General features: G+C 39.9%; 1 protein-coding gene across 2 annotated transcripts in view; it reads right to left on the reverse strand.

Moving 5' to 3' along the window:
- FRMPD2 (FERM and PDZ domain containing 2) overlaps positions 1–27,648 on the reverse strand; it is a 62,842-nt gene that overhangs the window by 27,089 nt on the left and 8,105 nt on the right. For both annotated transcript variants that reach the window (XM_076338677.1, XM_076338676.1), the window contains exons 5-25: positions 25,706–25,856; positions 24,005–24,076; positions 23,171–23,345; positions 22,249–22,399; positions 22,014–22,152; positions 20,951–21,103; positions 18,543–18,728; positions 17,476–17,632; positions 14,694–14,904; positions 13,693–13,796; positions 12,572–12,670; positions 11,278–11,385; positions 11,042–11,158; positions 10,333–10,568; positions 9,641–9,745; positions 8,194–8,287; positions 7,607–7,692; positions 7,265–7,412; positions 5,990–6,204; positions 4,590–4,688; positions 3,034–3,398 (exon numbers count right to left, since the gene is read on the reverse strand). In XM_076338677.1, the coding sequence (XP_076194792.1) occupies positions 3,034–3,398; positions 4,590–4,688; positions 5,990–6,204; positions 7,265–7,412; positions 7,607–7,692; positions 8,194–8,287; positions 9,641–9,745; positions 10,333–10,568; positions 11,042–11,158; positions 11,278–11,385; positions 12,572–12,670; positions 13,693–13,796; positions 14,694–14,904; positions 17,476–17,632; positions 18,543–18,728; positions 20,951–21,103; positions 22,014–22,152; positions 22,249–22,399; positions 23,171–23,345; positions 24,005–24,076; positions 25,706–25,856 (3,171 nt within the window). The remainder of the gene's footprint in view (positions 1–3,033; positions 3,399–4,589; positions 4,689–5,989; positions 6,205–7,264; positions 7,413–7,606; positions 7,693–8,193; positions 8,288–9,640; positions 9,746–10,332; positions 10,569–11,041; positions 11,159–11,277; positions 11,386–12,571; positions 12,671–13,692; positions 13,797–14,693; positions 14,905–17,475; positions 17,633–18,542; positions 18,729–20,950; positions 21,104–22,013; positions 22,153–22,248; positions 22,400–23,170; positions 23,346–24,004; positions 24,077–25,705; positions 25,857–27,648) is intronic.

The following is a 27,648-nucleotide window of genomic DNA, read 5'->3' on the forward strand; positions in this document are numbered from 1 at the left end:
CACTTTTTTTTTTTAAGACATTAATTAGTACTTTGGTTGCTTCTCGAAATGAATAATTGGACAATTCCTAGACCATTAATTATTTCATCTGCCATAAACAACTTAATTAACTTATCTGGTAAGTGGTGTGCACATTACAATACTACTACAATTTTCATATTTGCATTTTTCTTGAAAAAGGAATGCCAGCCACATTCCTGGCTCCTACAGGTCTTTCCTTGGTAGCTAGAGCACAGACCAGAAACACGAAATATGAAGTGATTCCTGTGTCTCCATAAAGAATACAAGTCCTGACTTCTTTTTGTAAGCCTGCTTTTATTCTTATGCTTGCCTTGAAGCATAAGAGTTGTCCTACAGAAATCAATGAATTTGTTCAATTACTTGAATTAAAATTATTATTGATTTTATTCCACTATATTGGAGACACAGTATTCAGCACTTTTAATGTTCAAGCCCAGACTGTAATCGTATGTATTGTGTTTAATACTGTTTTGGCTGTTGTCATTAATGAATTCTAATAGACTACTATAGCATTGTCTCCCATTAAATTTACCATTAAAGTTAATAGAAATGCTTGAAACATTTTTGTTTTAAAGTGTGTGTTTTCTTTGTATCAATCTTTACTGAAATATTGCTAAACCTCATTCATCTTAAAAGCACTTAAAATGACGTAGCTTTTATTAATGCTTCACATAGCAAAGATGATACCCTGTCATTTCATATAGAACAGTTGCCTAGAATCTTTCACTCTGATAGAACTGAACTGTGTCTGCCATCTCCCAAGCAAACATATACAACTAAAAGGAACACAAATTATGTCTTGTATGAAATCATAGAAGATCCCCAGTGTTAAGCTCTTGCTTCAAAAGTTGTCTATAGTCAGAAGGAAAATATAAAGCAAAGTTGCAAAACAGGCATTTTGGCTGGATATGGCTAGTAGCCTTCGATGGTATTTTTGAAATACTGATGAAAATAAGAAAAAATTATAGGCTCGTGCTGTGTGCTGTCAGTGAGGGAAGCAATCTAGTCTGTTAGCTTCTATCTGTGCAGGGAGGCAGTGAGAAATTGGCCATCTCCAGTAGCACAGCAAAGCTGAGAATGAAGCTGATGGTTTGTGCTTTAATAGTTGGACAACAGATTACTTACAATACTGTGGAAGAAGGCTGGGATAATTAAAAGAAATGTTTAAGGATAACTGCAAATGCAGCCTGCTCCTTTCTATCGGAGACAGGAAAGAAAAGATTAAGTTCAATGGATGTTGGTCAATGTGGGTGTCATAGAAGCTGTCACGTGCTAGTGGAGTGCTGACTGACCTTCAAAGGGTATGAAAGGTGTTTGGCAGAGCTACACAAGCTCAAGGCAATGAGCCAGCAGTGGCTTAATCATAGCACAGCTTCTAGCCCATCTCTACATCACCATGGGAAATAACATGAGTCTTGGTCCTGCAGGCCCATACACGAGCTCCACTGACATGCTCGACTTTCTTTTGGAGTCTTGTGACCCCTACACCTGGACTTCACAGGGGAAAACTACGGGTTAAAGTTTTTCAAAGCAGCTTTTTCAAAGACTCATATTGGTGGCAATGAGAAGAAGAGTGAAAGGAATTTTCCATGTGAAACGCCGAGCAGGGGACTTCTAAAATTCATATCAAAAGATTTCTATATTTGCATGAAAAGTTTTGAGCAATCTGAAGAAAAGAAATTTCTTCATTAATCAAAAGGAATTCCTTCATTAATGACTATGTCCTTCTGGGGGTTTTTATATGTTTTCAGCTGAAAGTATCATTTAAACTGAGATTACATTTAAAATATTGTTTAAAATGCATGCCGTGTTAAACTGCTCTGGCTGCCTTTTGAAAATGCAAAAGCTGAAAATAATGATACTAAGAATGTACCAGAAAACCCCATTTATTTCAGAGCTTCCTTCTTGGGAAGAATCCAAAACTTTTCTTGGAATTGATGTTTTCCCACAAGAAACTTAGTTTTGTTGAAATTGTATCTCTTGGCAAATATGTTTGCTACAGACATATTTCTGCTGGTTTTATTCTCAGCAGTAGAGAAGCATATATGTAAGCAGGAGCTTCACTCACAAATGTGAATGAAGCTTCTCCTCTCAAGAGAGAGGAGCTAAAAGTATGAATTACCATTATGGTCCCACTTGACTTGCAGTCAGCTTGTGCTGTGAATCCCCAGAGACTGGAATCTCTGACTGTCTGGTTCTGTGCTTGATGAATGTCAAGAGTAACAAAAGGATTTCAAGTGACTGTGTGGAAAAATAGAAATTAGTTTCTAGATAAAATTACTGAAGTTGTAATTTAAAGGTCTCTATAAGACCTTTAACTTGTCTTTCCACCAATCCTTTCTGTTCTGATAATTTATGGTCTTTTCCACTGGGAAAGTTGATTAAAATGGAATGGATAGTTTTCTGTGTGCCAGTGTCTGGTATATCCAAAAGAGTGTAAAAGGAGGCTGAGTCCATTTGCACTGTATTTTATTTTATAACTCCTCTGGCTCAGGGCTTCCATTGGCTTCTGAAGACCGGAAAATAACCTGGTTTTTTTTCTCCTTGATCACAGTTTGTCTTCTGAGGTTTTTTTATTTTCTCTGAAAAAATTTGAAATTACAAGATCATACAATAAGAAAGAAATTTTTGGTGCCTATTTAAGTCAACTCTGAGAAAATTGAAATTAAAAGATCATATAATAAATAAGAAAGTCTTTGGTTCCTATTTAAGTCAACAAGAGTCTTTCCACTGATTTCAGGCTGCAGCCAGCTTCAGCTGAATAGCATAAATGGTTACAGTAGTGCAACACTCATACAACTGTCTTGCAATGCAGACTTGCGCAAAATTCTAGTAAGATGAGAGTAAATAGAGACAGCAGATTAGGATAGTCAGAATAAAATGGTAAAACAAAATCTTCAGTAATCAGCAGCAATTAGAAGCAGATAGCCCTGTACTTAAACCTAAGCAATTCACTTTCAAAATTCTAAGAGCTGAAGGAAAGGCTGCAGAGCAGATTTCAGTATTCCTTACCTTTTGGCCCATCCAAATTCACATGGTGAGTAGCAGTTCTGCTTCACTTCTTCCTCTAGGGAGTGGAAGACTTCAGAACTGGCAGCTTCTTGAGGAAACGTCCGAAGATGCTTATAGAAACTTTCCCTGGGAGTCATAAGTTTCTGTATGGGCTTCTCTTGAAACTCAGCTTCCTGCTCTTCGTAAGTTGAGCTGTCCTCTTCAGGAGGCTCACTGAAATCTGCTGCCACTGGAGAATCCAGGCAGTCTTCGAGGTCTGGAGAGGTGCTACCTCCATCACTGGTAGACTGATCCATACTATTTCCTACCTCTGTACTGCCTGGCATTTCTGCCACAAACTCCTTAATTGGAGATGGGGCTGGAGTCTATCAAAATAACAGAAAGGTTAGTGTAACTCCTTTTTTATCTCCCATCTTCTTTCCTTTAAGAACAAAATAATTTGAAGAGGCAACATCAATAAGCATCTGAATGTGAAAATATCAAATGGTAGCTGGAAGGGAGGGAAAAACTACAGGGAGGTACTCTCTCACTAAATAACTGTTTTGTCTTTATGCTCATCTTCCACATTCTTCAGGAGTTTCAGCCAGGGAACTACTACACAAGTTCACTTTTCCCAATGAATTCTTTCCTAGAGGTGGCCCCTTTTTATTTCTTTTCATGTTGTGCCTCAACTTTGTGTCTATATTCTCTTCATTGTGTAGAAGTGGCTTCCAGATTTGACTCCTGTGCAACTGAGCATAGAAATCGGCCAAGGGCACCTTGCAGGAGAGCAACAGGAGCCAGTTTGTTATCTGGAGGCGGTCCTGACAGTCATTTCTGTCTGGCCATGGACAGCACTTATAAATCCTGGTGGGACAGAAACCATGAGTGGGCCATTCTGCATGGAGCAAGAGTAATGCAAATGCATGTTCATTATACGAGTACTTGTGTGTGTGTCCATGAGTTGTGTTCAAGAAGCAGGAATAATAATACTAGCACACCTAATGGCACTGTTTTAGTCTCTGCAGTCTCTACTGTTTGATTTTTTTTCTTTTTTTTTCCCCCCTGCAGATTCTGCTATCAATAAGAAGCTGAATTATCAGTTGAAACCATTATTTCATTTATTTAAGTTTACTAAGAGGTAGCCTGGATAGGAGAAGTTCTTTGTTTTCCTCTCACTTTTGGGAGTAATATAGCTACCTCAAGCCCACTAGTTACAATAGCTGCAGTTGAGAATATCTGCAGTTTCTGGCTGAGGATCTAGTGGAGCATTTTTAAAAGCATCACTAGAAGATCTGCTTGGGTATGTGCTGTTTGACTCCAATGACAGTACTGCAATTCAAAAGTTGTTGGACTGGGATAAACATGTTTCACATCTGTCAGATTTATATTATTTTGGTTGCTAAGGAAGAATCAGTTGAACTCTAGAGGTTGAGTTGAAGCCAGGAAGGGAAAGAAACGGAATAGAGAGCCTTGGAGAAAAGGGAAGGTTGCCTTGTTCAAGACTGGATAGAAAATGTAGTAGTGTTTTTTCCAGGTTTACAGAGGCAAGTTTACTGACAGAAGCTTTGCCTTACCAGGGCACTCTGCTCTATTTCCGGAAGAACACCTTTTGGTGGTCTGCAAATTAGTAGTGTGACTTCTGGAGGAGCTCCTCGCAGCAAGTGCAGGACATCCTAAGCAGGAAGAAGTAATATTACATTTCTTATGGAACACAGTCTATAGTACATGTCATTTTACCAACTGGGATGGAGAAAATTTTTATTGTGAATGCCAAATTCCTAGTATTTGTGCCTCTCAGCAGTGTCTGGGGGACAAAATTCACTACTGTATGATTGTCATATAAGTGGACCATAGTTTTTATGTGAATGTGTATCTGAAGTAAAGTCAGTTCTGTTTACAAACTCTTGTTCCACCAACAGACACATAGGTTTAAATTAATTATTTTTCTTTTCTTGAAGAAAACAGCATTTTCAGAAAAATACATTTAAATTCCATGTGGCAGGGACACATCTTCAGTCAATTATATCAGCATAGCTCCACAGACTGCCATATTGACATAACCAAAGGTAGACTTTCTCGGAGCCCCTCCTTGACATAACGTCAATTCAGTGGCATTCAGCTTTCAGCTATAGTGGGAGCTGAAATACTTAATCTAGAGGGAAAAAAAAAAATGCTTTAGGCCAAAACACCCCGTCTTCCCCTCTGCACAAACTGAGTAAAAAGGCTGTACGTCAGAGAGTAAGACAGTGCTGGAAAAGGACAGACTCCGGGTCAGAAAACAACCAATGGAGTACAGTTACAGCACCCCGCCAGGTGTCTAGGACGTACAGCACCTTGTCTTTTGCCCTAGCTATTTAATGATACAAATGACCTGTCAGTGGGAAAATTGCATGATTTCATCATTTCTGTTTGTTACCAAACTTATCTATTCAATGCATATTCATATACAAAACTCAGGGGTTTTCATAAGGTGAAAAGATTACGATGAAAAAAATAAATCCAGATGTAGTCCCTTTTTACCATTTCATTTCTTTATGTGAGTACAGAATTTCTTATTCCTGGTAAAAAAGTTACACTGGATTTACCTCACCTAGAGGTAGAGATTTGAATCTGGGGCATGGTATTTAGCATGACATTACAAAGCACAAATGACCACAGGGAAAAAATGTTCCAATTATGCATAACAGCAACAAAGATTCCAACTGATTAACAACAGGTGTGCACCTAACAATAGACTTTGTGCATCAGTAGTAGAAAGTTATAAATTAAATCGTGGAAGAAATTCTCTGTAAGAATTCTGTTAGGAAGGAAAGTGTCCATAAGAATTCTAGAGAAGAATCCTACATAGAAATCAGATTCATTATATGCAAATTCTGACCCCCTCTGGTGATAATTAAGTTTAAATGCAGTTTCATCCCATTGTCTTTATTAACGTGTTACCCATCAGAAGCCCAGTGACAGTACTGCCTGGTACCTGATACAAGAGTCCTTGAATAGGTTTCCCATTCACAGCTAAAATGATGTCTCCGACTTCAATTTTGCCATTCTCTTCAGCTGGCTGCCCTGGAAACAGTCTTTTGATCCTGACAATAGCTCCTCCAAGGTGTTCCCAAGCATCTCCTTCCATTTGCAGAACACTAAAGCCGAGGCCTCCAGAATTCTTTGTCAATTTCACTTCAAATGTATTATCTGTTCAAAGCAGGGAGTGGAAAAAGAGTGGGAGCCATGGCATATGTACCCCCTAAGGAGCTGATGTAAATTATACCCTCAGCAGACCTTTTCCCTGTGTGCTGCAGGGGTGAATCTGCTGATACTAACGGCAAAAGAAGGGTTTGGTGTTCCTTTAACTTATGTGAGCCCTTGAAATCGCACAGGCTGAATGGGAGAACTGGATTCTATTCCACCGTGTGTTCACAGACTTTGTGCCATCTGGTACAAGCCCATAAAGGAAGAAGCCTTTTGTACCAACATAAAAAGGTTCAAATGCTATCCTTTTCTGACATTCTTCTGTAAGTGTTGGATAGATCTTACTGTTCTGTAGCTGCCTGATGTTAGTTTGGGTCCTGAACTAACCAGCATAAGCTAGAATCAGAGCTACTGCTCTTTCCAGACAAGAGCAAGAGACCAGCCCTTTCCCAAATACCATACTTGCAGCTGAACCCCATTCTGCTAGGGACAATGTACAGGAGTAACTGCCTCACGGGAAAGTATGTTCAGACTTAGTGTTTATGAGACAGCCTTACAGTAAAAGATACAGCATTTATTTATTGGCTAAATTCAGTGAAAGTGAGCTCTGAATCTTCTGCTTTTAAGAAATGAAGCTATGGCAGTCTCCAGTCCTGGCCCTGGGGCAGCAGTTCACCCTAGCTGCGTCACTGACACAGCATCAGCAGTTGCGCTGGCGGTGCTCTCTTTGGGTAACAGACTGGCAACATCAACACAGCTGCTTCCTGCCCGAGAGTGCTATAGAGTACAGACAGGGACGTCCCCTGCCAGCCCCATCTCACGAAGGCTGAGAGAGACAGCATTTATGCCTAGGATAAATTCAGCTATATCTAGCAACTGGAACTCTAAGTACATCAGAAATATTTTGTTCAGCATTGATTTTTGATAATGCCATTAATATTCCACATTATATTTTTATTCGGTATGCAGTTTTCCTCCCAACCCACAGAAATTTCATAGAATTCATTCATTCCTTTCTTGCACATTGTAAGAAGTCACCCTGAGTTCCTTTTTTATCGCTCACCATCTGTCAAAAAGCAGTAGCCTTTGGTGCCATCTGTGAAGGATGTTGCCACAGAAACAACTGCACATTGGTCCTCCTTTCTGTCACTAGCCGTCAGGCATGGCTCTGCCAATTGGTAGTTTCCCCTTTCTAGAACCAGCTTGGCAATCTAAAACAGTGATGAACAGGTTCCAGTTACACAGTACACAGTGAGCCCTAAGTCTTTTTACTTTTTCTTTTTAGGAGAATGGGGTTGGATGGGGTGGGGGGGAAGTTTCTTTTGGCCCAGCTTTGCTACTGTGCTTCATACTAAGTGCAGTTTATTCTGCTGGGTTTCTTATGGAGCTCTGCTGTTGTACAAACCTGGCCAGATTTCTTAAGGTGTTCCACAGCCTGTTTGTGGGTGATGCCGCAGAGGCTGATGCCATCTACTTCCAGCAGACGATCACCTGAGGCAAAAGAAAACAAACAAACAAACAAAAAAGGGTCAAGTTGCTTTGATGTTCAAGTTCAGTGGGTGCAGACCTTGAGGCTGCCCATGCTGCAATAGATCCTCATGCTTACATGTGTCAAATTATGTTACTTTGTATGAAAGCAATACCGCTTGTTGTACAGCATTCTATAAGTAGCACTTAAAACATACCAGGGTATTCTGTAAGTAAGGGCAGTGATAGCATCTGGTTATCACAGCAACACTGGAAGTAGATGTCAGAGTCGCTAGCCTGATGCGCAGCTACAGAGAGTAACTGTACAATGTTGGTATGAGGCTCCTGGTTTTTCAGTGGGATATCTACATGTGGTACAGGGACAGGCTGAGGAACGATGGGCTGCATATTACATTTCACAGTTGTATGACCTCCAATCCCAAATATGATTCCTTGTCCCTGTGGCAAGCATTCCACATTAACATTGAGCTCTGCAGCCCAGGGTTTTATTGCCAGACATGTTACCTATCTTTATTTGTCCATCCTTATCTGCTGGTCCCCTGGGAATAATTGACTTCACGTATATCCCACCGTGACGCACACTAGTGTTAATTCCACCCTGCAAAACAGATGCCCACAGATTAGAGTGGAGTCATCACATCTTCTTCCTGTGATAAAAATCAAAACAACTTACGCATTGCAAAGCAACTGCTTCAGGAATTACTTTTTAAAAAAAAAAATAGGAAAAAAAGGAAAGAGGATGTTACTACAAAGTCCCATCTAGTTGTAATATACTTCCCTAGGCAGTAATCTTGTTTTGTTTTCTCAGGAAAATGCAATGCATTTCTACGTGGCTATATAAAAACATTTGCTAAATGTTCATAAATTTTTCCCTATGCTAACGTAAAAATGGGGTTGCATCTTTCAGTCAGTCTCTAGCCCAGCTTCCAAACTATGCAATAGCCATTCAGCAATTATTAACCTTTCAGACAATACATAAAGCATGGACCTGAACTTGTGCAGCCACTTGAGAGCCTACAGCTCAGAGGAATTCCAGATTAACCTAAGAATCACGTTCTGCCCATCTACATCCCCTGGCCAAATTCAGATGAAAAAGCAGCTCTCAATTTCTTCTGCAGGCAGTGAAATGGCTGATGCTTCCCACTCAATTTCAGCAAGGACTGCAAAGACATCTCAGCCTGGAGGGGATAAATTCAGCTTTAATAGCCAGGACAAGGAATTATTCAAATGTGGCAGATAGTTTTCACTGCTGCCTTCTCTGGTCCTCTAAATATACGGAGAACTGTATTTCCTTATATTAGGAAATAAAATCAGCTAGGGGCCTTTCTCTGGCCTTCAGAGTAAGAAGCATGGCTTATCTTGAGTCCATACAGCTAAACTTTCAGCCCCCACAGCATGGGATGGCTTCTGTTATACCGCTTGTTGAGGCACAGGTCAAAGCCATATTGGGGGCTGTCAACAATTAAACAGTGCCTGTGGGCCACTGCTTGAGCCCATGCCATGGTCCTATGTAATCCGCTTGTGCAGACACAGCCTTTGAGTTCTAGGAGCTCCAGGGGAGCAGCAAAACCAGTCATGACTTGGGGAATTCTTTGCATCGCTGCATTTTCTAGAGGCTATGGCTATATCCCTTCCTGACCAAACTCCACTTCCAGTGGTAGGTCTTGTTCTCAACTTGAGTAAGGGTAAAAAGGGCTTGTACTGCCACGTGCTTTATGCCGGCACACTTCTTTCACAGGTTCTGTGGGCAAGAACTGGGGAATGAGCAGAGCCAGTACTTTATGCTTTCTCTGTCAGTCAATGGGACACTTGGGTTTGAAACATGCCATGCTAACAGTTCTTGTTATCAGCCTGTTTCCTATCTTTGTTCCACATAAATAGACTTCCCCATGGGTTTCTTGGTCACGTAACAGTTTGACAGACACACTGAAAGGTTAACAGTAACACTTGCAGTCACGCTGATTCCAAAAGTCCCGTCTTCTTTAACAAGCTCCACAGTATAGATTTCCTTTGAGTTGGCTTCAGATGGAGATGGTAAGTGCAAAGAATCAGCTTCCTGTCTCAAAAATATAAACATCAATGAGACTACAGCATCTCAATAAAAACGGGGGGGAAAGGAAGAAAAAAAAGGAGAGAGTTTCTAGAAGATATAAAGGGTTTGATCCTGATGTCACTGTAAGCCTGGCGTGGTACCATTTATATCCCTGACATTATTTCAAGCTTACACTAATGTTACTCAAAATATTATCTGTCTAAATGTGCATAAGCTGAGTATGGATAGGGAGGCTGTCTAATAGTAGGAAATTAGACACAAAATGTTGCTGTTCTGTGCCTGGTTGAAAACTTAAGAGATTGCAAGAAAATAATCAAAATTTTGTACCTCCACTGGAAAAGGGAGGAGACTTTTTAATAACATTTTGTGGTTAATAACAAATGGGTTTCCCCATTTTTTCACATATTCTAGACATGTCTATCATTTTGACATTTCCAATGTAATTTAACAAGCAACATCTTCCAAGGTTTTCCTTCTCCTTTCCTCATTTTTTTAATTTCTCAGTTACTTTCCATTCTTAATATAGCTGGCATGTTGTAAAGACACATTCTGGGCATAGTATTACTGAATAGCATCAAAATCTGAGTTACCTCCACATCCAGGCTATCAGCTGAAGGAACTGGAATCCTAGGGCCCAATTTTGGTGATAAACTCCAGGAAAGAGCCTGCTCAAGTTCATCTATATTTATGTCCTGTTCTTTGGGGAGAGCTGTATGGCAATCCTGAATCTTTTTTCTCCCACTGTCTACACAAGAGATCTCAGATCCACTAGTGCTGTTTCCTCTTGATAGATTCTTTTCTTCATTTAATCCTCCTTCATACATGTCTGTAAAGCCGTACCAAAATAAAACATTGCTGAATGCAAACAGTAAGTAAACTTGAAGGCAAATATTATTATACCTCAGCACAGGAGGACAAAGTAACTTCCTATATCAACTGGTTGTGAAATCAGATCTATAAAATGAGTCAGTCATCGTAAAATGGAGTGCTGCTATTATAAGTGCGGAGAAATGTATTTGCTTCGTCACTGCAGAGGACTATGACTCTATCAGAGAAAGAAATGCCAAAATTCCCTTGGTATTCAGCAATGCAGCCCATAATAGATTTTTTCACACTGACTGTAGAACAGAGATCACATGCTACCTGCTAGAAGTTGACTATTTTCACTGCTAGCCTACGGTTATTGTAACTGGCACTGAGTAGCAAGAAAGTACTACTACATCCCAGTGCCTAATAAATACCGGTGTCCTGAGTTAACTATTAGCATTCCATAGCCAGCAAAGGCATTTGCCTTTATACCTTTGGGTTGAGAGATGATGAGCTCCACTTCATCGGGAGAATTCTGTATGATTTTAACTGCAGTATTAAATGAAACGCCCTCGAGACTAATATTATTCACAGAGATGAGTCGTCCTCCTTAAAAAAAAAAGGATAAAAACAAGACAAAGCACATCTAAATAAGGAAATAAATCCAGAGTAGCTAACTTTAAACCATGAAAGTTTTTTAATTCTAATTAAAAACTAAGGACAATGACCTGGTTTGATATTTCCAGCTCTGTCTGCAGGTCCCCCAGGGATAATTGAAGCGATAAAGATACCGAGGTCTAATTTTCCTACATTTTCTCCTCCAATAATTACAAAACCTGCAAAAATGAGATAGCATGAGAATGCAGAGACACTGGCAGTATTAGAAAAGATGAACCTTAGGAGCACAAAAGGCTCTTACTCCAATGGCATAAATTTTATACATGGTATGGAGAATGGGGAGCTCTGATTTACATGGCATCAAGGACTTCATTTGGGAGAGCTTTAAACTCATGTTATAATTAAAGCGTGCTGTTGACTTTGGTGGCTATTTAAATATAATTTCTCAATAAGAATTATCTCCCGGCTTGGGAATTCTAAAGTTTCCAACTACTTTTTTGCAAGAGTCATAAACTATGTGGACCTTAGTATTTAACGCCTGCAGGAGGAAAACGGTTTAAAAGCTCATTAGATAAATTTGAACATTGTTCTACATCACGTAGTCTAGGGCCCCTGAGGTGGGCCGTGTAAACTTTTAATGGATATGTAAGAGATAGCTACCAAAATTAAATCTATTGTCAAGTAGTTCAATTTCACTATCCTAGCTCAGAATATTCTGCCTATTGCAGAATATATTCTTCTCACTGGTAGAATAGTTGGGTTTAGGATCAGGATATTCCACACAGACCTGCACCATTTAGAAACTTGATCTTTGATTGTATTAATGGTCAGCTGTGAAACCTGATGGTCCTCTGAACTCATCCACAAGAACAGGATACACTGCGATAGTGTATTATATAACAAAAATATTATCCAAATAAGAATCCAAAAGTCAGGAAACATTCACGTTAAGCTTGTGTACACATTTTGCACCCCCACAGGCAATACCTGAAAGGTTTGCGGAACATCCTCTCCCCCTGTGTAAGGTCTAAGATAAATAAAATCACTGCGCATGTACTTCAGATACAAAACTAGGCCCTTGTTCCTTTCATTCCACTGCACATGTATTTCAGATACAAAACTAGACCCTTGTTCCTTTCATTCTACTCTTAGCACTTGGTCCCCTTGACCTCTGTGGCCTTAGTTAATCCTCTGAAAAAAATGTGGTCTTGATTTATGCGCTTAGTCCTTTTCAGTCTCGAAAATTCTAAGTCCTTTCCAAAGATTAGTAGTCTTACTCTATAAGAAGAATAAATGAGGTGAAGAAGGTTACAGTCTTGCTCAGCTTGAGTCAGCAAGTATCAGTGTTAGCACCAGGATATGACAGCCCCAGTAACAAATATAACGTTCATGTTCCTTACTTACCAAATCCATTCTTAGGGTCACGTTTTAGGCTGACACAAATGATTTCTCTTTCTAGACCACTTAGCAAAACTTCCTTCTGGATGGCTGGTGATCCAGGCGCTACAGAAACAAAACAGCTAGAATAAATGCAGATTAATGCAGGGAGACAGTAGATTCATATAGTATGCAAAACTGGGGCTTCAAAAATTAAAAATACATTTTGTCCTTGTTTTCAACCATACCATTACTTCTGAATCAATATAATGCAGGAAGGAAGCTCAAACAAGTGTTTGGAAATTTGCATTATTTAGAAAGGTGTATGTACAGTAGCTGTGTAAGCTCTCCTATAATGTTCGTTTCTGGGAGAGTACACATTCATCTGCAATGTTTTTATTGAGATTAGGATATTTAAAGAGTCACGCATGTAGTGCCCATTGAACATGAGGGTGATTTGGACACAAAATCTCCTATGGGTTCCTTTGGAAACTCTAGCCTTCGGCCCCGTGGGCCCTTTTGGCTCTGCAGGTGCAATCCAATCAGCACTGATTGTGATGGTGACTTTTGTAGTGTTAACACTACTTAACATTGTGCAATTGCCACAGTGTGTTTAAAGTACAGTTCTAATTTTAAAATGGACTAACCAAATAATCATAGCTTCGTATTCCATAGATCAGCTCACTGTGTGCATGCAGTACGGTTTCTGTTAGAAAATTAGGTGTCCAGTTCTTCTTATTCCAGTTAGTGTCATGCAAATGCAGGAACAGAGGAAGGACCTGGAGCCTATGTTGTCTCATGCATTATTTATTGAGTTGTAGATCTCAGTTGCAAACCAAATGATGACCTCTGAGCACAGGGATATTGCCCCATGCGAGAGTCCTGGGTGTATTGAACTACGTCTCTGAAGAGCATTAGGCACCATTGATAGAATAATTTTATCATGAAGTCCCTTATCACTGATCCTGATGGAAAGCAGGAGTGAAGGAGAAGAAAACAGCTTGTCTTGCTAAACTCTGGGTTAATTACCAGGACTAGAAGTGCAAAAGGATATTCTTTAATCTGTGAGTAGAATATATTTTGGTCTCCTGTTATTGAAACAACAAATATGGAAGGGTACTGTCTCTCTTTATGATTATTATACTCACCACTGATTGTGTTCTGAGTTGAGTGGATAGAGAGGTAGTCATAACTCCTTTGCTTTCCATTCAAATTGATGTGCATTTCTGACTGGGATAGCCCTGACGTGGATCTGCACAGCAGGAAATTAAGACTGCATTACAATAACAAATCAGCAATGGTATTTAGCACTCTTCATTGTCATTAGTCTGTCAGAGCCAAGTTGGGAATGCACATGTTTATAGCCTTTCAACGAGTATCCTGATTTCTGGGCCACATTTCATTGTAGGGGAGAGGTAGTTCATCCTTGCCAGCATTTGCTTCCAGATAACAGCTGCCATTAGACCACTCGCATCACAACTGATTTCCCCCTGTGTTTTTCTCTGAGCTGAGTGCAGGCATCAGGAAAACACAGCATAGCCTCCGCATGATTCATTTAGACCTGCCGTCCATTTAGACAAAACCATGTCTGAAAGTTTTCCTGGTAGTTCATGTTCTTCTTGGCTCTGTTCTAACTCTTAGTATTCTAAAAGGCACTAGAATTCATCAAAGGCCTTGAGACTGTGTGCAGCTATAGTAACCGCCTACACTGGTGAATGTACCAATGCAAATGAAAAGGGAGAAGTTCTTACACTGTTCTTTAGACATGGAGAAATCAATTACGTAAGACCTGCTCAAAAACGGCTTCCACTGTCCATTCAGTTCACATACTGCCATTTCCAGAGAAGATACACAGACATAAAGGTTTTACTTTTATTCTCCCTTATTTTTGTCCTTCTCCATAACCCAATAAGTAGTTCATTCCTGAGTCTGGTACAAATTTAAATGTCACTCTCTTTCAAGTTCTTATCTGTTAGACTGTTAGCTTCCTGCCTGTGTTTGCACTACTGCTGGCACCACGGAGCCCCAGGCCTGACAGGGCCCTTTGCAAAAAAAAAAAGTCTGCCTCACAGTTTACCATAGTGGTTTGCAATGATATAGTCTATGACTGAATATTCTTACACACATTTAGAGGAAAAGGCAAACCTACCTGCCAAGATTGCTTTTGTCTCTAGTCCTGTTGTTGGTTTCCACACTGAGGTTATCACAAGATTTGCTCATCATCCCAGCAGAAAGGTTTTCCAGATTTGCTCCATAGAGCACGTTCTCTGAACGAGACAGCCTCTGAATCAGGGCAAGGTGTTCACGCTGAGCTGCATATGTGGAATTTGATTTGTCTATTTCCATAAATTTACTTTCCTCTGAATAAGAAGGGAGAGGGGAGGAGGAAGGAAAGATAAATCCACTGATATTATCCCATCTTTTTAAGCTCAAAGCTGCTTTCTGTCTAACCTTTTGAACGTGCCAGCAAAAAAGACTGACACCACAGATATATTTGTTTTCGTATCCTTGAGGATATCTAGGCCTTGGAGTGAGTGGAAAGGGTTTCCAATCCATTTCTTTCATAGATGTATTTAGATTTCATTTCTATGAATTATACTGCAAATTCACTTTCCACAAAGACAGATGAAATGTGCAACCCTGTATAATTTAAACCTGAATATCTCTGTAAAGTATATTTTGTAAACGTTTGGTGTATGAGAAATATCTGTCTGTCAGAGACTGAAACATCCAGGTTGGTAGCTTCCCATCCTTCACAGGCCCAGCACTCCAATATACATATATCTGAGAAGATAAGCGCTCTCATAACACATGCTGTCTTAAGTTCAGAGAGGGGCCAAGGAGCTGGCTGTTTGCTCTGAGTGATTCGCACAAGTAGAGTAGGGGACCATCTTGGTGGCAATGCTTGCTATCCAATTTTCCACCTCTGTGTGAAATCTACTACTTGCTTAATGACATCTGAGCTCTGCTATATACAAATCTATCCTCTCAAAAGATTTTATTTCCCTGAAACAAGATAGTGCTGGAGGCAGCATTGTTAATTTATTTAGGTTCTCAACTAGTGGGCTGGAGAGAGGATTTGAAGGAGAGAGGGACAGCAGGCAATTGGAGACACGTCAGAAAGCAAAACAAGAACTGTGCTTGGTACGGGCTAGCAAAAATATGGGCTTTAATTCTGCTTGTACATGACAGCTGACCTCCCGCATGTTTTCCTAACAAATATTAGCCTGAATGCAACTTTCTAGAACACTACCTACGTGCCCTCTTTCCTCAGTGACTTTGATCAGGGGCATTTGTTAAGGCATCAGAAGGCTTAACTGTCCACAGTATTAGCGCAGTCTGAGAGTTGCCATGGTGATTTCAAAGTAGGGGGCTGCTAGCAAGTTTTGAAGAGATGGTGACTTATACATCTGAACAGTGCAGCAGAAGGAAGAGTCTCCCTCAGGCAGAAAGGGCCTTATAATCTCTTAGAGTCTCACTGTGGTGGCAAAGGCAGCATTTTGAACTACTGTCTATCACTGACTTCACAAAGCCTTTTTTTCTGGGACAGCAAGCACACACCGAACCTCAGAAACTGCAGTCACACGGCTTGTGTAAGTCTGGCTGGTTTCTGTGGTTTTTGAGGTGCTTGCAATCAGGACCTGGGTTATAATTTTCTTAGCTCTCAATCTTTTTGTTCTCTTATATATAGAATGTAGTAAATTTTATTAAGAAATATTACCACAAGCAAATGTGACACAGGAAACTTTAAGATTCACTACTAGGACTCATTTTTATGCTACAAATCACAGTCTCACTAAGTTATGTTTGAAACTACAGAAGCTACAGGAGCCCAAGCAACAGAAGGTGCCTTGAACCTAAATGTCATCCTTGAATCTAAATGTCATGCCTTTTTCCGTGGTAACAAATTTGTGCACGTGGAATTTCACTTTTCATTAAATAATTTTAGTGGGAAAGAATCAATATATCAATCATCCTGTTACATCCCATGATATAATTTCATTGCCAACACTTTTACAGTTTTACTAGAGGAAAGAGTATCCCACCAGATGAGGCATGACACTTGATTCTCCTGCTATGACTCACTGGGTCAAATATTCAGTAGTTGTAAATGATGATGATTCTGTTCAAGGCAAAGGACACATCCTCAGCTAGTGAAAATCCATGTTGCTCCACTGAAGTAAAGAGTGATGACAGTGGTCAGCTTAGGCTGTTATTTCTTATGTGCCTCAGTTTCCCCATAATGATCCTCACCCATCTTTACAGAGCGTGCTGAGACCCGTGGGTGAGAAGTGCTATGTAACTGCCCTGGGTTGAGCAGAACCTTGTCTTAGAAACTATGGAAAATCTGCAGTTTAAGGAGGTAATAGTCATATCTTCTGCAGACATGGCAAAACCATAAGAGCAGCTAGCAGCTACATAGTTGAGTGGGTGTAACTGATGTGCTTTTGGTTTGGTGGTTTTGTCCTGGGACTGAACCATAGGGTTGAACCCCTGTCTTATGCAAAGATAACCAGTTAACTAAGTTCAGCTCCAGCATATCTGGGCACTACTATAGTTATTCTTTGTGTGGACCATTTATCAGGTTACATTTGGGGTAAGCCTGACATGTTTCTTCAGAATTCTCAGCAGGTTTCCTGAAGGGAAGTGTAATCATGCTTTTTTTCAAATCTGAGTTTAGCTATATAGTTATTACCATCAGAGAACGCCTCTCCACGCCTGCACACATACACTCACATGCACACGCTAAATTACTTACACGCCTCTAACTTCCAGTGAAGTAGGAGACTATTTTCTGCTCTGCACATGAGAAACTGAAGCACAATGAAACTGATGTGGCAGGTTCTGATTCTCAGCTTCACTGAATGCACCTTTCCTAAAACTTAACCTTGTCCTATGGCCTGAATAACGAAAGTGCATTTATACCTCACCTGATGAAGTTTGCCGAAGTTGCCTAGAATTCATCTGTGCATTGAATTTGTGCTGGGCAGAGCAGAGGTCCAGTAGATATTTACATGTCTTTGCTGTATCAGTAATGAAGGTGTGTTTCTTGCCACTGAAGCTGCTTTCAATCATGAATTTTTTTCTCTAAAGGGCAAAAAAAAGCACAGCTTGCTTCATATATCAGTCATTACACTGAGGCACTGAAAGTTCATTTGTATAATCTTGTTGGTTTGTCCAGTTGTATTTATGCCTGGCTGCATGCCTTTTGGGTGCAGTAAATGCCTATCATAATTTCAACAGTTGTTAGTGAGGTGTCTGTCATTGGGATCATAACTGCCCTATGCCAAAAGTCAAGAGCCTTTGGACATTGACTGCACTGGGAGCAGGTTGGCGGAACAGGCAAAATTTGGCCCTACAGACGTTAAAATGATTAAACCAATTTAATGTGAAAATGAAAACATCTTCAAGGGGCAGAAGGGCCATTTTGGGAGAGCAAACAGGCTGGGAAATGTGTGATGCAGGTTGACACCTACGCTGTATGATGGTAGGTTGATACTCCTCTGATGGCAGAATACCATTTAGAAAGGGTCACAATCTTGTCACCAATACTGGTTTGTTAACAGATGTCGATATACTAAGAGATGAGGATGGGAATAATAAGTTCTGGAAGGAGGGAGACATGATCCCATGACATGATGTAGGAAGGAAAACAAAAGAAAAGGGAAAGAGAAGTAAAGATGAGAGGGGAATGAATATGGAATATGCCATAAAAAGGTTTGACATAGTCTCTGTAATAGTCAACACCAGGTTATTCAGTTTTATAGTAATTTGACTGCAGCCTTGGCAAAAAACTCCAGAACTAAACCTCACTAAGAACTGGATATCTTGGGATCCACATCCAGATCCAGCCTTGATTTTAGACTGTTTTCAAAAGGACTTGCCTGTACAGAGTGAGTCTAATCCTGGCTCTGAATGCAATAAATTTATCAAAGTGACAGGCAGAAGGGGAGTAAAGTAGTAGAGTGGAGAAGAGATTCACTTGGTTCCAACTCACATGAGCTGAAATTCTCTCTGTTTCACGCCACTGGAATCTTAAACTGGCAATTCTTGTGTGATTTTTGACCTCATACACAATGATGCCTTTGGCACAGATTCCCAGGATGATGTCCCCTCCTGCTCCTTTCTTCTCTTGGGACACATGGTAGAATAACACTCCATATTCAGGAAGTTGCTGAGTCACCTTGTAGAGAAGAAGTGCATTTACCATGCATTATTCAAAAAGAGGCATGGGGAGAAAAGGTAGGTAGATGGGAGAGGAAATGGTTTTGAGTGCCTTTACTGAATATTCTTTCACTCTGTCAAGAAATGTTTGGAAGGTCTTACCAAATTTCCATACTTAGTGCCTCACAGAATCATCACCTTACTTTGATATGTCATAGAGCCGTTACATGCATTCATTTTCCATGTGTAAAATTGAAATAACACTTTCCCACACACCTCATACGAAGAGGTAGGAGGATTATGTAGCTTCCTGCACAATAATCTAAACATTATTGTGGCGCTGAGGTACTTGGCACTTGTGTGCATTTCTGAACAGAAATCCATGCTGGATTAATGCTGCTTGACTACTGTTAAACCTTGTTTCTTTCCATTTGCTTTTCTGTGACTTTGTTTCCCTGAGCAAATCCAGAAACCGCGAGATACAGCAAATATGATGATCTTAGTAAAACTGCTAATACTTTGGTGCCAGGGCTACTCTGACATTGTTATGGGCTTGTGTGGTTTCCTTTCTACAATAGTGATGACCAACTAGAAATCTTAACTGCAGCGACACCACAGCTCCCAGCCTGCAATGAACTCACTCAGGTACGTATACCCATTCCTTCATGGCTAGCATCTTTTAAAATCAGACATTATAAATCTCCATTGCCAAGAATCTTAAGTTGTAGGGTTTGCTAAATTGTACCTCAAAGTATCTCACCTAAATATAGTGGTGACTTTTCAGGGAATTTCACTGCCCCAGAATTCCCTTCAGTGCCAGACTTTATAGTAACAGATCTTCAGTGTCGCTTCTTTCTTGCACAGTGCTCGTTGCTGGGTGAAAAGTTAAGTAGAATTATACTTCAAGGGACTGAGGAGCCAGGTTCTGCCCCGCCATCTAACTGCAAAGGATACTCTGAGAAACACACTCAGAGGTTCTGGGTGTTGTCACTTGTCTTTCTACCTCCTGCACTTGGCCACAAAATGTTAAAATGTGACTCAGGCCCTTTACAGAACTATGGAATATGAGGAGGGTTTTCTGTCCTCTTTTGTTGTCTGCAGATCAATATGAGTTTATTCTAAAACTTTTTTTTTTTCCTGGGAAGCTAATGTAGAGTCCCCAGATGACTTTTAAACCATGAATAGAGATTTTCAGTGACCAAAATAAAACACTTTAAGAAGATCTGTTTTTCAGAAAGTATCCAGAGCATAAATGTTCAGGTCCTGAAAACTGGGGCATCTATAATCACTAGATGAATCTGGGTTTTAATTTTTAATCCCTTTCATATTTGGAATTTGCATGTTCTTGCCATGGGGGCTATCTTTCTCACTTTGTATGGTGTGTTGACTCCTTCTACAGACTTATTCATTGAAACAGATACTAACAAAGCTGCTTTTCTTCATTGGATTTGCCACGCATGATGGGACTGTCATTAACGCTAAGCTTCAATCTATTTCTTCAATTCCACTGACAGTGCTAGATGAGGAACTAACATAATTAAACAGCAACTGAACTAAAATGATGCTATAAATAAAAGCATGTGGCACTGCAGCAAAATGGCTACTGATATTTATCCAGTCTAATGCCTGATATTTTTCATTTGATGGAAAGCAGAAAAGTTTGGGGGAGAAGGAGAAATTAGGGGGGGAAATATTAAATCCCACATCATTGTGACACCCTAGAGCCCTAGAGAAATAGTCATGTGAGAAAATACTTCAGATAACTCCTTCCTCACTTCCAGGGTTCACAGATATTTTTAAACAAATAATCAGTACCTGTTTAGAAAGTGGCTGAACAGCTGCTACAGTTTCAGAAGTCAAGAAAGTGCTTATTCCCATGTTCTGTAATAATCTCTAACACATTCAGTACATGTATTTATAATCATCTAGAACCCAGACATGTCGGTAACATGCTGAAAATTTGCATCAACCCTTAGGATGTTGAAAATACCCTGAAATGTGCATTAAACCTGTATAATCTATCAGTGAAAGGAAACCTACCATGTAAATGTGATGTAAGTTATTTAGAGTGACAGCATCTACAGCAGAATGAAATTCTGAGGTTTTTGTTGACTATTCAAATTCGTTGACCTTATCTAAAATCCACTGTATCAGGCAAGAAGGAAATAATAGACAATGGTAAACAGAGAGGGAATTTCTATCTCAAAATAAATAAATAATGTTTGGGGTATGGCAAGTTACCTTTAAAAATTCTAGTTCAGCTTCATCCTCAAACAGGGAACGATTCATGCGATGTAATTTAGCAAGCTCTCGTTGTACATACGCCAGGGTCATTTTCTCTATTCGGCTTGCTGGAATGTAGTCTTCAACACGAAAATAGCTCTTTCCATGCATCTTTGGGAGAAAAAAATGGAGAAAAAAAAAAAAAAGAGAGGAGCCTTCGGTTCTTTCTTGACTTTTCTTATGTGGTGCATTTCCATTTTCAGGGTGACCCGTATGCTGAAGTCACCCTGTTGCCATGTCCTAAAAGATGGGGAACAGCAGCTAGTGCCCTGACAGCCAAATGTGCCTCTTGCACCTGTGCTCAGCCGGGTGCTCAAAGCACACACTACTTCTCTGTGCAGAGGGGAGAAAAGAGCTGGGCCTACAGGCCTGCCTGCAGTCTCGCACTTAGAGCTGACAGCTACAACTGCATCAGTACAACCCACAATGGGGGACCCAATGCTGGGATGGATCCGACCAGATGGGTCAGACCACTCAGAGTTCGATTAATAGAGCTACACCGATTTATATCACTGAAGATATGGCAGAGAACATAAACAGGTATTTTCTGTACGCTTCAAAACCAGGATAACTAATTCAGATATACCATCAGCAACCTTCCCGTCTTTGCAGCTTGTGGATCTGAGCCTACACACAAAATAGCTGTGAATTCTGGAGTGCTTATTTAATTTTCTCTTCCATGTTTTCTAATCTCTTTAAGTCCCTCTGCACATCCAAGCTGTGCTTATGTTGGAAATTTTCTACAGATTTTCTGGATTTTCTTGGCTATGTTATCAATTACAAAGGGCCAAGAGTCTTTCATCATTCTGCCATATTTCCTGCCAAATTCGTCTGGCTCATTACTGCTCCTTAATCAGGCAAATTTTGTAATTTTTTAAATTAAATCTGAAATGGGATTACTGAAGGACTTAGCTGAAATTATGTGCTATTCACATTTCTTCTTTAAACTCCATGTGGCAAACAAAAGCTGCAAAAGCTGTTGAGAGAGACCTCTGAGAAATATTGTATTATTTATCCACACCTCAGAAGCGTAATTGCCAAGCTCTGCCTGTAAAGCCAAAGCGCCGAGTTTCAGGGCAGTCTCATCATTGCAATATAATCGCTCCTCCAAAATATCTTTACGAAGCTGCAGGTAAAACTGATGCCTTGTCAAGCTGTGCCTGGAACACAAAAGGGATTAGGAACACAGGAGGAGCCTTGAACAGTCACCCTAAATACTACTGGTTTTCCTGCAGTCAGCAGAACCATGCACTTACTGGATAACATTAAAGTGGTTGACAAAGAACTTTATCCTTAGAAAGAGTGTGAAATTAATGATGGAAGTTTTCTTCTTGGGTTGGTCATTCCAGCCATCTGGGGCCACTTTGTAGAGTTTGGTCTCCTCATCCAAAAAGAAGAATTCTTTACCTGAAATGAGAATTTTGGGTTCTGTGATAAGTCTGGAGATACTTCAGTAGATAAAAGTTCTGCTGTCTTCATTCAGTGCATCACTAGCAATAAAAAATAAAATGGATCATGGATGTCAGTTGAGATTTACTTCTCTGTGTCATGTCTTAACTTATTGCTTCTTTGATGGAGAACTTAAGATTAACACTTAGTGTGCAATTTAGGATTACAATTGTTAGATGCTGGATTGGTGTGCTATCTATGGAATCACTCAAGAATTGATGGGGCTTGCACTCTGCTCACCGTTCAGGTTCTGCACCCCATTGTAACCCTCATGCCCTACACACAAGGTATGCTTCTTCCTAGTGTCTCAGCCGTGCTTGCCATCAGAAATGGGCTAGGGAGATGTGGGTCTTGCAGATGAAATAGCTGAGCCTGTACTCCGATTTATATCTAGAAACAAAGACAGTCAGCCTTCCTCAGTACAAGGCTTCCCAGAATTTCTGCTGCAGCTACATGGCTCAGTATTATTCCAGTGCAAGGCCGGGACACAGCCTTTTCTGCATGGGAATATCAGCCAGCAACAGTATGGCTGTGCTGATGCACAGTCCTAGGGTAGACATGCTTTACATCAGTGCAGTACAGTTTAAACCAATGTACCTTACTTCTGCTTAAGCTTTGGACCTGCTTTCATCTGAGGATCTTAAAGGATCTTACTGGAATTCATTAATAAAGTGACTACAGGGGCACTGAGGGAGAGAACTGTTACTGTAGTTAGCTGTGTCTCATTACCTTTCAGGTAAGCCAAGCCAAAGTAGAAATGTTCCACCAAGTTTGCATACGCCACCACGGTGTTGAAAACATCTCTTGCCTTGGACTTGATGTCACATTGCACCTCAAGGCACTGCCCGTTGAGTAGAATCACATTGAGATCCCTTTGGGACAAATAGGATTTCCCTTTTTTAGTCTAAGAACATGTAACAAAGAGTGAAGAATGAGTGCCAAGTACAAACAATGCAAGTTCCACAGCATTTTATTACTGAGGCCCCCTAGTCTCCTGTCTCTGCATAACCTGATGGAATTGGTCATAACACTGCTTCCCTTCTCATAAATTAATATCCCAAACATTTCTAATTTTTAAAAAGCCCAGGGAATCCCAACAAAACAGCTGAGCATACTCAGTCTCTACAATCACCAGGGTTATTCTAGGTTTGAGGATAATTCCAAATTGTCTTTGCCCTCATTTTTACTGCTGTATGCTGTCAGCCTTTTACCTTATCTTAATGAAAGGTAGAGGATGTGCCTGCAAACTGAAGTCCAATACATTGGCACTAGATGTCATATTGCATATTTGCTGTATAATCTTTGTCTCAAAAGTCTTTTGCTAAAGGGAGCATTCTTAGCTGCAAAGGATAAATTAAGCTATTTTCACACCAACAGAAGTAACTACTTAGCACTGAGAATTAAATGACCTCCTTTCAAGTCTCAATACCTCTGCAGGAACCCTAACTTGGTTTGGGAGGAGGACATGGCAAGCATACTGGGTTGGGACTCAGATGCAACTTACAAAGAGCCCCAACTAAAAGGTCACTAGATTAGTTCTAAATTCTTGATGTTCATACTTACCACAATTGATCCAGGCAGCTGTAAGGTCACTGGTGGTTCACTAGATAAAATAACAAATTCTGGACCTGAAAACTGTAAGGAGGCAATTTAGAAATTTAATAAATGTCTCCTTAATGTAATGAAGATCCCAAACACCAGTACCAATGAAACCCATTTCTGTTGATCTGTATGCTGTAGCTAATTGACTTCAGTGTCTAATAAGGTGCAAATGCTGATTGAAGACTTCTCTCTGTTTGGGGTCTCTCCTATGTGGACTCTCTGGGGTCTAATTAGGGGTAAGCTCATGCTGAAGCCTTTTCTTCTGTAAAGGCACTTAACCAAGATCCATTTCCTTTGCAAGGCACCTATTTTCATGACACTTACAGAAACTTAATTTCTTCTGAGACCTTTTCCCATTTGATTCCCAAGTTACTATGAGGACAGTCACAGACATGTACGCACATACATACACACCAGTGTGATTTCATAATCCCAGCTTCCATAGGGAACCAGACTAAAATGCAGAGCTGCTTTCTTCCCTGTAATGAAGGTTGACTGATATTTCTTATTAGCAGACATTGTGTTCTTTTGCTTTAACTTCAACAAACTTTAACAGCACAAGATGCTTTCTTTCTTGCTGAGCATCCACCTCAAGGAATTTTGCATATTGGGTTTTTTTCAGGTTCATCTATACTTTTAGATCCTTGAAGTAGACAGAAATAACTAAATGTCTGCAAGTGGTAAGAGGTGGATCCTTCCAACCATTCTCCATGACTTAGTACATTCACCCATTTAGATCTTTCTTTGAGAAAATTTATGGTTTGTTTCATAATACTAGAATTGTCCTGCCAACAGACAATGCAGTTTTGTTTCACATATAAAGAGGGACTAGCACTTTGTTGTAGCAGTTGCTGGACTCCTTCTGAGGAACTCAATTATTATCCCAGCAAAAATCATATTAACAAAATTTAAAACTAAATTTATATATAAAAAGATAATGTCCCAAAGTATCTAACTGAAACTTTTGATCAAAGTTCTGCCACTGGTCAGACCTGAGCTTGTGAACTGGGCACAGGTGAAAGGACTCACCAGCCTGAAACCTGTCCCTTCTACTTCCACAACAGAAAACTCCATGAGCAGCAGCATCGTGGAGTTATCTGTGATTCAGTTATTTCTGGATTTTTGTGATCCAACTGCCAAAGAAACATTATCCTTCCCATTTAACAGAGTCCTACAACAAATCAGCAATGAGAAATAGACCCTTAGGTGAACTATTGGTTTGGCACACTCACTGCTAGCCTATGGTTTCTGTCTAGGCATACACTGTAAAAAAAAAATAAGTCCTTTGAGCACTGTTGACCAACAAGGGTTTGGGTTTAGTGTCTCTGTAAATGTTTTTGCTGTTCTGAAGCTCCTGTCAAAGTGGTTGATGCAAACAGTCCATATGGTGTTTGATGCTTGCAGAAATCACACATGTAGGTCAGAGAGGGTTCAATTATAACTTTTGCTTAGTCTTTATGGACAAGAGCTTTCACTGGCTTCAGTTCTGAGTTTTCACAACTGGATCATGCCTAATTTGGAGTCTGTCAATTTAGAATACTCATCTAATGAGACGACTCAGTAGCTAACATGCACGTTACTGGCGAACGACAACTGGATGAGAGGTTTCTCTTTAGTGATATTTACATTTTGAAATCAGCTTATACGTTTTTCATTAGTCACCTTTTCCTTCCTGTGGAACAAACATTTCTGTGATGCAGCAGCTGCTGTGTAGTCCTTTGTAGACACGGAGAAGGTGGAACCTAAACTTAGCAGATTCTGTCTGCTGTTCTTCTGAGTTCCACCAGGGATTTCTTCTACAGCGCTGACTGACCTTCAAAGGAAATGTCATAGTGAGCAATATATATAGCATGCAATCAAAACAACACAGACTTAAGGACAAAGAGTGTAAGGTACATTGACTGGCAGAATATTATGAAATCCAGGGCCATGTCGGTTATAAGTTGTTAAATGTTACTTTACATAATTAAAAAATAAATTTAACAGGGATAATATTACTGATGCCCTTTATAAATAAATCTAAACTATGCTTTAATTCAATAACAGTCTTTTTTTGTCATTTGGTGAGCCAGATATAGCTGGTTTAAGTCTGGTGAAGCCAACAGGCAAAGAATTTAGCCCTGTGCCTTTCTGGGAATTCTACAGGATGAAGTCAATTCCTCATTTCTTATTTTCTGAAGCAAAAAAACTTCAGAAAACCATAACATTTGTTGTTACATTATTCAGAATTTTCCAGGAATGGGAACTAAATTATTTGAATACTAATTCATTTGAATAAATTAATGTCTTATGGAACTGAGGGAGTTTTCAATTTAATTAAGAGAAAGATGTGTGAAATCTCAGATCAGAAAGCTGTCTTTATACTATACTTTTAACCCATACAGTAATGGTGTTTTCCACACGAGCAGACACATGTATGCTTAGAATAAACTTAAAATATACTATATACTCTTACCAATGAGGAAAGAATGATTATGTGGTATAGAAGGAAAGGTTTTTTTGAGGTGGATTTTTGTTAATTACATTTTTAACAAATGCCGAAGTCACATGGAAGCTTTTTTATTATCCCAAAGTTTTATCCTTTTCTTTTGCATGTTGCAGAGTTGCTTCAGGGAACTATTCAGGGAGTTTCAGAAGGTTTTTAACAAAGTTACTGGAGTAGCTGCCGATCTCTTCTCCCTGGTACCCAGTGACAGGACACGTGGGAATGGTTCAAAGCTGCGTCAGGGGAGGTTCAGACGATATTAGAAAGCGTTTCTTTACCAAGAGGGTGGCCAAACACCAGAACAGGCTTCCTAGAGAGGTGGTCAATGCCCGAAGCCTGTCTGTGTTTAAGAGGTGTTTGGACAATGCCCTTAATAACAGGCTTTAACTCGGTCAGCCCTGAATTGGTCAGGCAGTTGGACTAGATGATCGTTGCAGGTCTCTTCCAACTGACCTATTCTGTTCTGTTCTGTTCCATTCTGTTCTGTTCTATTCTATTCTATGCTATTCTATTCTATCCTAGTTTGCATTCCATTCCTCTGTCTATAAAAATATCTAGACATTTTTGTTTCTCTCAATGCAACCTCATAAAGATCAACATTTAACTAAGAAATATGCCTAAAAATAACCTGAAGTGACTTTTCTGGGTATAAAAATACTATTAGCTCAAAACCCAAGATGCTGCATTAAGAAGACTTTCTTTTCCTGTGGAAAACACTTCCTGTTATTAGTCCTGCGAGGTGAGAGATGCCAGACTTTACAGCTGTGGCTTCTTTATATATAGGCAATAGCCCTGCATATACTTACAAGCTTAACTTTATGAGGTGTAAATTATGTCAGTTGGACTGCTTACAGAAGTGAGCATGATGATATTAGCAAGCTTTATAGATAGTAAACCCATCACTGTTTCGTGCTGGTTCTCCGCCTATGTGGGAAGTTGGTGGTTTCCAAACTAATTATTTCAACTCCACTGTTGTCAGGGTACTTACAATACGATGGTGACCTTGGTAGAAATTCAATTGGAGATGCTTACAACCAAAAGTGGGGTTTACAGTCCCTGAAGTTCTGTGGGAAACAGCTTGCTGGAAATTTGGAGAAGAGAGTTCATCTTTCAGCACGGA

The sequence above is a fragment of the Aptenodytes patagonicus genome, chromosome 5, assembly GCF_965638725.1.
Source record: "Aptenodytes patagonicus chromosome 5, bAptPat1.pri.cur, whole genome shotgun sequence".
Taxonomy (NCBI): Eukaryota; Metazoa; Chordata; class Aves; order Sphenisciformes; family Spheniscidae; genus Aptenodytes; species Aptenodytes patagonicus.